Here is a 12,187-nt window from a genome sequence, read left to right on the forward strand (position 1 = left end):
GTTGGAACTAGATGATCCTTGTGGTCCCTTCCAACCCTGAATGATGCTATGATACTATGAAATAGCAAGGTATCTTGAGAATTACCGTTTGCACCTTTGCTTTGAGAATGACAGAGTGGCGACAACTAAGGACTTTCTCTTTCAACATAGCATGAGATAAAAAGTGAAATTAATTGTGTTGTGACTTCGGTAAGGAACACAAGAAGGCTGTGAGGCTTCACAAAGACATTTCTGTAATACATTATTACATTATTATGGCTACCACAACGCTAAAATAAATTTGGGGTTGGTATGGAACTTTTATCTTTAGACTTTATTATCTGAGTTGCATTGTGTTTTAAGGGGTTTCTTGTATCTACTCTGATGCATCAGTTCTGGCTTTTGTAAGAAACAGCATACAAAAAAATGTATCCAGTTCCTGTAATTAAGCAGTGGCTATTTGTGCATTTTTTAAAAGTTTTGGCTTCAGAGTTTGGGAAAAAATCTCTAATACAGATTTGAAGAAGTAGATAAAAGTGATGCCTTTTACATATCATTTCTGTCAGTCTCATCTTTTATTTCTGTATATTCCTACTTCAGAGTTCTGTGTGCCTTCATCTCCTTCTGTAACCAATTAGTGAGTGCAGATGGCACTCTTCCCCTTCTGGTTGATGACTGAGACTATAATTAATGCATTTTTGGGAAAAAATAAAGCAGCACTATTGATGTAAGAACTGTCAGCAGCAGTCTTCAATCATAGGACTAGAAGCTATCTCCCTTCCTCCCTCTCAAGGACGTGTACACAGCCATCCTTCAAGCATAGATAACCAACAGTTGAACAGCAAATTGTCCTACTTCCATAGTTTACTGTCTGTCTTGAGGACTACTGCTGTTATAGCATTTAAAGGGTCTTTTAGCTTCTGATCTTATTAGATTGCTAAAGATGCTGTTTTTAACAGTGGAAGTGTTGCTCCTTACTGTCACAGATGATGTCTTAATGACACATGGAATCACCTTAAAAAGTGGCAATACTGAAAACTGCAGAATAAGGTGGATGCACTATCTTGGTGTAGGCTGTGACCAAGTGAAGGAATAAAACTTGCTGGTTCAAATGAAAGCTCACTCTGTAGAATGGAGCACCCACTCTGTAGAGCTTTATATCTTTATTACAAGCAAATCAACACAGAAAGATAAAGATGAGCCAATAATCTTGTGCCAGCATCTGAGATTGCTACTGATAACTGGCTCCATTTGCAGGATTTCACTGTCAAATCTATAACCATGTATGCATAAGAAAAAATTCCACCTCAAAAAGGAATGTTAAGTGCATACTGAATTATTGTTATGGAAGATTTAATTTGTGAGTTTTAACTTCTAAATAATGTAGAATGGCATCTTCCTTCCTTAGCTTTTGTTTTTACAACAGTTCACTATATTGATTTTTGTTGCTGTAAAGCTGCTTAATAAAGATGATGATTTTTTGATTCTTAAATGTAGCAAACAACTTAATTTCCTCTTGGAAAGTAGTTGGGTAATCCTGATCATTTTGGGATAAGTATGTGGTGAAGTGAGTTACTGAATTAAGCTCTCAATCACTCGTCAGACTTATTTCTGACAGTGAAAAGGGTTAGAAATACTGGTCCATAGAATTCGGTCTTAGAAAGCAGATTATTAAAGTGAAATCCAAGTGTTGCTTCTGTTAAATGCAATGTTCACCGAAGAAAGGATGATGGAAATGTTTCTTTTCTGTTCATGTTGAACTGATGGAGCATTTTTCATTTTTTTTCACTTATTTTTAGAGAAAAAATGGGGTCAAATCTTATGATTGAAACTGCAAGAAATTCCACGTGTCCAAAGGTAAGTATAGTTTCCTAAGGTAAATACTAATTGTGTGTTTCACAAGTACATTAAAGAATTCTGAGTAAGAGTACTCTCCATAGAAAAATACTGGATAAATGGCATGAGTGTTGATAGTCTCTCCAAGGTGACCTAATTGTGGCCTTCCAGTATCTGAAAGGGGCCTACAGGAAGGCTGGGAAAGGACTTCTCAGGATCTCAGGTAGGGATAGGACTAGGGGGAATGGAATGAAGCTGCAGGTAGGGAGATTCAGGCTGGATGTGAGGAGGAAGTTCTTCACCATGAGAGTGGTGAAACCCTGGAATGGGTTGTCCAGGGAGGTGGTTGAGGCCCCATTCCTGGCGGTGTTTTAAGAGCAGGCTGGATGAGGCTCTGGCCAGCCTGATCTAGTGTGGGGTGTCCCTGCCCATGGCAGGGGGGTTGGAACTAGATGATCCTTGTGGTCCCTTCCAACCCTGACCGATACTATGTGAAGTAAGCCATGTTTTTAAAGGATGAAAATTCAATTCTTAAACATCTGGAGCAGTTTCTCACATTTTCATTTAATACTTCCAATTAGAATATGTTTCAGAGATGTTAAGAGGCTTATACCCAGAGAAGCACTGAGTTGGCTACCTGAAGTTGTGCAAAGTCTCTTTTTTCATATGAGAATTCTAGTACCTGGAGATCCCATCATGTTTCTGTAGTCTGTTATTGTCATGAGGGAACAGGGCTTCTCCTGACTTTCATCTAGATTACTAGGTTTTCTCCAGTCACATACATAGGCCCTGAGTTCTCTGCTTTTCCTGTATTATATGAAGGACATCAATTAATTGGAGGGGAGTTACATGCATCAGCAGGACAAGAGTGAAAGACGAGAAAGCACAAGTATTTTATTTTTGGTGAATGATAGGGTGTGAAGAAAGAAGAGAAATATAATAGCACATATTTGAGAACAATCTGTAATTAACAGGTGTTTTGGTGTCATAGTACTATATTCAATGCTTTACTGTTAAATGGAAGATATTCACATTTTTCTAAAGATAGAAACATGTTTGACTGACTGCATTCCTAGTCCATGTCTAAAACAAGGACATGAAAAGGCTGGAATGGTATGTTGCTTTCTGAGAGAGAAGCTATCCTACATTGACTTGAAAGTTATCTTTGAACCAGGATCTTTGGCTTCCTTCCATGTTCTTCAGTGGTAAAACATGAATATAAATAGAGTTGAAACTAGCTATTCCCAGCAGTAGCTTTGTAGTTCTGGCAGTGATGGCACTCTTCACGACGCACAGTGCAATCAAAATAAAACGTGGGGTGGTTTGCTCTGCTGATGTTAAATTCATGACGCAGTGGATTCTTCCAGAAGATGCTCAGCACTTTACAACTTGAACTGCATCATGAAGTGAAAGTGCATATGGGCATTGCCAAAAATATCAAGCATTAGTTTGAGTCTCCTATGAAATTTTCCAAAGCTGTTTTACTTACTCCTTCCAGTAGTGCTTAGTGCTAAACCAACCTTTTGAAAAAAACAGTGAGGAAGATAAGAATCATGAATGCATTCTCCATCTGCATTGTTGTATAGAAATTAGACTCTTGTTCTCTATAAGGATGGGCTTACTGTGAATGTAACCATTTAACTTAGCTGAAGAATGGAAATTAATACAGTGATATCACAGCATCAGCTGCCGGTGCTGTTGAGTAACATTTCACAGAAACATCCTCCTCTGCTTAGCTGCTGAAGGGTATTGTTCTGGCAGTGCCAGGCAGGCTGGATGCACTATTGCACATTCTAACACTTGGCCTTAACCATAGATGTTCTCATCTCTTGTGGTTGTATCTGTAAGATGTAGATTTTGCTGTCATGTGTTTTCGTTTATATCAATACCACTTTTCATGTAGATCTACATATGTGATTTTTAACTAGTGACACTTCAGTGTCCTTACAAAAAACCTTCAAGGTTTTATTGTTTGGTGGCTGTGGGTTTTTCCCTGCCTTTTTTTCATAAGAAATCATTTGACTTTTCTACCATTTGTATTTCGTGGCATTGTTGAATTGCTGGTTACAGGCTTTTAAGAGTGAACTGCTATTCATAAAGGCAAAACACTTTAAAATCTTGTAGACAGCACTGGATTTTGTTTAATTGTCAATGGATAGATATTGGCAGAATCAGAATAACCAGTGGAAGCAATTAATTTCAGGTTAAAACCAGCATTTTCTTTAGGGAGTTTTGGGGTTTTTCACTTTCTAAAGTTTAGATAGGCATTATAAAAATTAATAATGAACCAAATAAGATTCCAGAGGCACATTTAATGTATAAATGGAATTTTGTACTGTGGGAAGCTGACATTCTCATACTATTGTTTTTATTATCATCACATAACTATTTTTATTTCTCCTAATTCCTTAGGTAGCTGCAGTAAGCACCATTGTAAACAGAGGAACACCACTGAAAGCATTTGTTTTTAGAAACTACAATCACTTTCCTGGTGTTAAGTCTCATTATATTGGAGGCTGTCAGTACAAACTGTGGCAAGCCATTAGAGCGTCGTCTGCTGCACCAGGTTACTTTCAGGAGTATGTTTTGGGCAATGATCTTCATCAGGTGAGTTGAAATCTTCTACAGTAAATATTTTCCAATATTCTACCTGAAACAAAAAGTTGTCTGAATTTCTGAATAAAAATTTAAGTTAGCAGAAGGGAAATCCAGGATGGGTGGGGATAAGAAAGGGTATTTTTAGCTTGTATAGCCCTTAAAGAACTGAAAAGGGCATAGGCTTGAAAATCTTAGTCTTCTCAATACAGACTTAAGATCTATTGCTGTTCATTTCTTCCCTTGCCTGGAAGGAAACTTTAAGAGTTGTAAATTGCATCTGGCTTCATGCTTACAACTGGTATATCCTTGAGCATTCTTTCACTTAACAGATGGTATGACTTAAAGACTAACAATACTGTAGTGTGGGGGAAGAATCAAGTTCTGAGTTTCAGTGTTCCCTTTATTAATGTATAATTTCAGTTTGTGATCTACTTTTAAGTCTTTTCATTGATAGCTTATTAAGTTCTACCCTGGTGCTGAGCTAATGAGAATATTAGATGCTATGGCAGTAAGATTAACTTAGAGGACAGCAGCCCAAGAAAGTATCTTGAGTATAAAGCAATGTGTCCTATCAATGTATTGCTATTTTTTTGTGTTATAGCTTCTGTTGGTGACCCTGATCAGTAGAGAGCAAGGCAAATTTCTTCAGTAGTTTTTAAACTGTCTAGTTCCTGTTTTCCAGTGTTCTTTTATTGTTCTGCAGTTCTGAGCTTTAAAGGAATCCTTTTTACAGTAATTTCAAACTATTAGTGTTTATTTTTAAAAAGCTCTGAGGGTGATCTGTGGTGGAAAAGATTAGGAAGAGTGACTGAACCACAGACCTTCATCACAGACAGTGTGGGATTCTATCATTTACATTTAAAGAAAGCATCCCTTATACTACTTATGTTAATTTATGTCATGGTTTTAGCCTTAATTACTAGCAAGCAATAGCTGCATATTTTAAGTAATACCTGAATCCCATACAGGATTTCTCATGGCATCCATGGAAAGACTGTGCATTGTCATGTGCATGAGTAATACTGAAGTTTTAAAGGAGTACAAGGTGAAATAGTGAAAGAAAATCATTAGCTTAAGAGATAATAAACAAAAGCACTGATACAGAAAACCAGCTAGAATGTTATCTGGAAAGAACCAGCATACTTCACAGTCTGAATTAACATTTATAATGACATGAAACAATTATATTCAGGGTACAGAAGCTCTATATAAGTTAGAGGAGGAAGGGGAAGGGTTTCTGTGGAGGGCAGAATGGTGCAACTACACACCTGATTCTGAGTTTTTTCCACTTTATCCTGTTTTGTCGTCTTTTCCCCTCCCTTCCTTACCTCACAACTTGTCCATTATGTTGCACCTTGTTATTCGCAAAACACTTTAATCAAATTCTACCTGAAATAAACAAATGAGGGTTTGGATTTTTTTTTTTTAAAGCTAAAATCTGAGACATTGCAGTCTTAAGCACTGCTTGAAATCCTGGAATGCCTTCATCTTCCATCTGGCCAAGCAAAACTGGAAAGGGAGCTGCTTTAGGCTTTGGAACTCTTCCAAGCTGCTCCTTAACTGCTTGAATGGGTCAGTGTTAAGATATGTAAAGCACTTTTTTTCCTCTTCTCACCTTTCCACCCCCTCTTTCCTTGAATTGAGAGTACATCAAAATCTGTCTGTGCCTCTGTATGAAGAATAGCTAAATAAACAGCATGGGGTTTAACTTCCATGCAGTGCTTAGATAATTATTTGTCTTAACATCATTTCTGAATTGCCAGACTTGTGTCAAATGCAGTAGGTGGTTATTCACTTCATCTATGTTCACTTCTAGGTCCAATATACCGGACTAGAGGATGTATGATCAGTGTCAGAGATCAGATCAAATGTTCTTGGGTTCACAGAGCTAGAATAAAGTCTAGTTATTTTTTCCTTATTCCACAGTCTTTGGACAATGCCCTTCCATATGATCTTAACAACTCCTTCACAAAGTCATCATTCTTTCTCTGATGTATTTTAATTGCTAGTATGCAAGGGCATAGGATGTGAGCCATAAGGAACTGAATATGTTTTCAGTACTAAAACTCTTTATTGTGGTAGAACTAGTTGCTAAACTTTCATGTAACTTAACAATTTGTCTTCCACCCAGGCATGATATTTAAACACTTCTGAATCCTTTTAGAATCCAAAGATTGCCATCTGTAAGGACTTCCATGCTTTTCTTTCCCCAGATTACATTTATCTTGCCACATCTGTATTTCCATAATTGCCTGGTTTGTGTGGGACATGCTTGGGGTTTTGTGGACAACCAGCTAGCAAGGTGCTACATGGCAAATGCTACATAACTGTCTTCATGCAGATTTCTATGTGGATTATAAATTCACCACTGCCCATTCAAGCTACCTTGATTTACCTTGTTTTAACGCTGGGGGTAAGAGCCTCCATTCATGTAGCACACCATTACCCTTATGTTCTTGGGTGTAATGGTACCACAGTGGAAAATCTCTCTTGAAGTATTCAAGACGAACTGAAAAGAATACATGTGTGTATGAGAGAGAAGATTTTTGCTCTGGAAGTGTACTATAATTTTCATGTTAAGTTACTCATCCAGGTTGTGTGTGATAATAACATTTGTAGCATATGTGAAAATACTTGCTCTTTTCTGTCTTACCCTTTAGGCCTGCAAGCTGTATAACAGGTTGTGCTGCTTGCAAACTACAGAAATCAGTGAAGTGAAATATTTTTAGCTGTTCTTGATGGTACCATAAATCTTAAAACTGTAAATAACAATTTATGCCAAATGCTTCAATATTGAAGTACAGTGTCAGAGAGAGATGATGGACTTCTGAGGGGTTTTTTTGGAGAGAGGAAACTTCCATTTAGTAATCAGTATAATCTCTTCTCTGAGCATAAACTGTGCTACTTTCTTACTAATTTATGTATCACCTGCTCTGCAGTGTTGATATTTCTAAATAATTCAAAGAATAGAGACAACCCAAAGATGCAAATGATTGTAAGATGCCTGTGAGCATAGTATCATTCAGGGTTGGAAGGGACCACAAGGATCATCTAGTTCCAACCCCCCTGCCATGGCCAGGGACACTCCACACTAGATCAGGCTGGCCAGAGCCTTGTCCAGCCTGGTCTTAAACACCTCCAGGGATGGGGCCCCAACCACCTCCGTGGACAACCCATTCCAGGGTTTCACCACTCTCATGGTGAAGAACCTCCTCCTCACATCCAGCCTGAATCTCCCCACCTCCAGCTTCATTCCATTCCCCCTAGTCCTATCACTACCTGAGATCCTGAGAAGTCCCTCCCCAGCCTTCCTGTAGGCCCCCTTCAGATACTGGAAGGCCACAATTAGGTCACCTCGAACAACCAGAACAGTATCCAGAACAGTAAATACAATGAGATTTGTTTTCCTGGCTTTGAAGTTTTTATATATAAAGACCAGGTTTTATATTAGCTTATCAGTCAGTTGTACATTCAGTCTGAATGAAAAGCATTCTGGTAGTTGATCTGACTTAGGACTCCTCAAATGTGTCGATAATAGAGATTTAGTGGATTTGGTTTATGGTCAGCCTGCACGTTTTTGTCTTACATTATCTAGCTTTTTTTCTGAAATTGGAGTCCTTCCACAAGCTGTGTGAAGTATTTGAATAAGAGCTATGTGTGAGATTAATTCCTAAAGATGTTGTGTATCATAGTATCAGTCAGGGTTGGAAGGGACCACAAGAATCATCTAGTTCCATCCCCCCTGCCATGGGCAGGGACACCCCACACTAGATCAGGCTGGCCAGAGCCTCATCCAGCCTGCCCTTAAACACTCTAGACATATATGCTAGAATTGTGCCTGAACTGAACTGTAGCTGTTTGCTGTAAAACTCGCTTTTCCATAATCTGTATATTAATATACATATGTGTATTTGTGTACACACATGCATGGCCTTTCCTTGGGAACATTCCAGCCTGACTTCCTGTACAAGTCTCTGTAAATATTGGAGGGGATTTTGAAGTGCATTGAATTTTTTTTTAACAATGTTAATACATTGTTTGCAGTTCTTCCAATGTAATTGTTTGGAGGCTTCTGGATGCCAGAATGCTGCTTCTTATTAGTGTAAACTGATGCCAGGTTTGTTAAATTTCAGCAAAAAATAAGCAGTTCAAAACCAGCAATATTTACTTTCAGGTCAATCATGCTACACTATCTAGTTCCAGTCTGTTAAGTAGGAAAAAAACAGTGCAGCTGTTGGTAGATGAGGGGAGGAGGATTAATATTCTTTGTGGTTCAAAAGAGGAACACATTAACATTCAAAGGGATTTAATCCCTGTGACATGCTTCTCCAGGAACTGTGCAAGTCAAGAGAGACCAAGTCATGATGTTACAATATAGAAGCTGTATTGCCACATGGCAGTTTCTTTATTTTAAAACCTATTTATGAAGCACTGAGGACTCAACCTCTCCTCAGTCCTGTTACAATCAGTGAGTTTAAATTATTTCTTCCCCCTACCTCCCAAGGAGGGGTTTGGATTCCTTTTCTTTTTCTCTCTCTATTGTGTGAAATGCATTTGGGATACTCAATAATGTCACTTAAGCAGAGAGTAAATAGGCTGAGGAAATTACCAGTTACTTAAAAGAGCAATTTAACAAAATCATTATGCATAATTAATTTACTAAGTTTTACAGTGGGGAAAAAATGGTACCACAGAATTAATTCAAAGAGAAGCAGGAATTGTGTGTGTGTGTGTATGTATGGTAGCAAGTTTAACAAAGCCACAGATTTTTTTCTTAAAGTAAAATGCACTCATCTGAATACAGGGGACTTGATCATCGCTCTCTTGATAGCTTCCCATGATTTCCTTGCTGCATTACAGTTTCATTTATTAAAATACTGATGTTGACTTATAGTAGTGTTCAAGTAATCATATTTTCTTTGAGCAAGAGCAGGTAGTAAAGCAGTTAAATTGGCAGCTGATCCGTTAGCAGGGGCAGATAAGTGTTCACAGGAAGCATGGTGGCAATGCAGCCTAGAAATAAAAGTGTGTGTTGTACAATAATATGCAACTAAAATTTCAGTTCTCAGCTTCATTATAAAAAAAATATATATCTATTACACAGTTTCTTCATATTTTTCAAATCTTTGTTTCTTTTATTAGGCAGTACATCTGTAAAGCCATTTCATCTTTGTGGCTTGTTACAGGAGAGGCCTTCAAAAGTGATTCTCTTAGTGGATCCTACCCTAATTGGTTTTACACGGTAGCTTTTAAAATTAGATTCAAGGGTGCTTCCCAGGCTCTAAGAAGACATAGAATATAGGTCACATTGAAGTTCTTTTCATTCTTAGGATATGCCATGGTGATCAGTATGCACCAGAGCTTATGCAGACTGTGGTTTAGTAGGTGTATCTTGTTCTCACAATGATAGAAACAAATATTTCTTTGTTTCTCTGTCTACTTGTTGCCATACACATTTTCCTACCGCCTTCAAGGCAATGTCGCCTGCTATTTAAGGAAGAGGAAGTCTGCTGGAACATATTAGCTACGTGGATATGTGCATTTCTTTTTCTTCTCTGGATTCTAGAGGTTTGGTTGGCAGCTCTTAGGGTGGGCGTGCATGATCCAGTTTACCAGCCTTTGTGAAACTGCTCGGGTATTTCGCAGAGCTCGTAAGATTCTCTGCAGCAACTTGCTAAGTGAGGTGTTACTGCAAGATGTGTTTAGTGAAGTGAAATTGAGAGTCTATTTTGTTTAGGCATTTAACTTGGAAACATTTTTATCTCAGATAGTTCAGGATTATGCTTCTCTAATGTGATTTTGGAGTGGTTATTTAGGGGAAAAAAAACACACACCAAAAAAACCCCAACCAAACACACCTCACTCTCAGATGAGACCCCATCTGGAGTACTGCGTCCAGTTCTGGAGCCCCTATTACAAGAGGGATGTGGAGGTGCTGGAATGTGTCCAGAGAAGGGCCACAAGGATGATCAGAGGGCTGGAGCACCTCTCCTATGAGGACAGACTGAAGGAGTTGGGGCTGTTCAGTCTGGAGAAGAGAAGGCTCCGAGGTGACCTAATTGTGGCCTTCCAGTATCTGAAGGGGGCCTACAGGAAGGCTGGGGAAGGACATCTCAGGTAGTGATAGGACTAGGGGGAATGGAATGAAGCTGGAGGTGGGGAGATTCAGGCTGGATGTGAAGAGGAAGTTCTTCACCACGAGAGTGGTGAAGCTCTGGAATGGGTTGTCCAGAGAAGTGGTCGAGGCCCCGTCCCTGGAGGTGTTTAAGACCAGGCTGGATGAGGCTGTGGCCAGCCTGATCTAGTGTGGGGTGTCCCTGCCCATGGCAGGGGGGTTGGAACTAGATGATCCTTGTGGTCCCTTCCAACCCGGACTGATACTATGATACTATGATATTACTATATTACAAGTAGCTATGTTTCTGCTTAGACTTCTGAGTCCATGTACTTTCAGTGACACTGTTTACCAGCTAATACTTGCTATAAAACAAATCTTGCAAAATCAGGAGGCTGGCATAATGAAAAATGGTGAGCTGAATGAACTCATTCATCTCTGTAGAGACAAGCTAGGTTGCTGCTCTCAAGTTCAGGTGTTATCAGCCATCATTTCCTAGATTAAAAAGAGCAATTTATTTAGTAGCTTGAAATGTTTATTTTCCTAGGTTGTATATCTGTCTAATACTGACGTGAATAGGGCCATATTCCCATAGGAAATAGCCTTACAATACTCAGTAGAGGGAAAAGTCAAAGGCTGTGGGTGGGACTATGGATAGGTTTTTACCTCTTCGCTTAAGGAAAGCTTGTGTATGATAGGTAGGGGTCTGGGACTTAATATGAACAATCACTTCATGCTTTGTTTGCTACCATCTAGCTCCTAATTTGCCTTTGCTATTGTAATTTAGGACACTGCCCTCTTGTCATGGATAGTCGTCTTAGGACTGTACATGTGGTGAAAATTATTCCCATCACAACATGTGCATAAACTCAATTAGTTCAATATGCAGTAGTTGAAGGGGACACGGTATCTAAGCCCTGCTAACTGTACTTGGCTTCTCTTCCAATAAAAGGATTACTCTATAGTGTTAGTTTTGCAAATCTCAAATCAGTTGTTAGTCTCTGCAAAGATACTTTACAATGTTTCTTTTACAGGGGATGTCTTTATACTGCTGTTTTTAGTTGCAGATGTGTATTAGATCTTTTGCTACAGAATTGATGATTATTTCAGCTGATGTTTCCCTAGAGGAAAAAAAAAGTAAGAGGGCATAGAATGAAATTATTTCCCTCAGGTGAAATTCAGTCCTCTGTCACGGTTACCAAATGCATCATAGACTGTAGTTTATAAACATGGAAAGCTCTCTTTGCTGTTGCTACCCTTACAAAAGGTTATTTCAAGGAAAGATTTCTTCTTTTTTCTCATGACCAGAAAATATTTAGTTTTCATTCTTAAATCTATTCCTAGGTGATGGGTACAAATTCTTCTCGTGCTGGTACTGTTCCCTACTTTAATTTCCCTTCTTGTAGTGTATACCCTTCCAATGTGTACCTAGAAAGCACTCATCTCCTTTTTTTATTTCACTAGTCTAAATATACCAGTCTTAGTCTTGCAAAATAGATTTTGTGTTGTCTGGGTCATCCTAAAAGTCTGTATTTGCACCTGCTGCATTTTGAGTAATCTTTCCTTGAACCTAGACTATTGAGTATGTTTTGGTATGACCAATGTTGAAGGATATGCAAGATTTGTAACTAGCATTGCTAACTTAGAAGCAAAATTCAG

At 38.6% G+C, this 12,187-nt stretch overlaps 1 protein-coding gene across 2 annotated transcripts in view; it reads left to right on the forward strand.

The window, feature by feature from the left end:
- The window catches only part of PNPLA8 (patatin like phospholipase domain containing 8), a 44,389-nt gene that overhangs the window by 14,248 nt on the left and 17,954 nt on the right, over nucleotides 1–12,187 (forward strand). For both annotated transcript variants that reach the window (XM_068170030.1, XM_068170031.1), the window contains exons 7-8: nucleotides 1,779–1,836; nucleotides 4,228–4,422. In XM_068170030.1, the coding sequence (XP_068026131.1) occupies nucleotides 1,779–1,836; nucleotides 4,228–4,422 (253 nt within the window). The remainder of the gene's footprint in view (nucleotides 1–1,778; nucleotides 1,837–4,227; nucleotides 4,423–12,187) is intronic.

Source organism: Melanerpes formicivorus, unplaced genomic scaffold (assembly GCF_026170545.1).
Source record: "Melanerpes formicivorus ecotype bairdi unplaced genomic scaffold, bMelFor1.0.p_v2 SCAF_3, whole genome shotgun sequence".
NCBI lineage: Eukaryota > Metazoa > Chordata > Aves > Piciformes > Picidae > Melanerpes > Melanerpes formicivorus.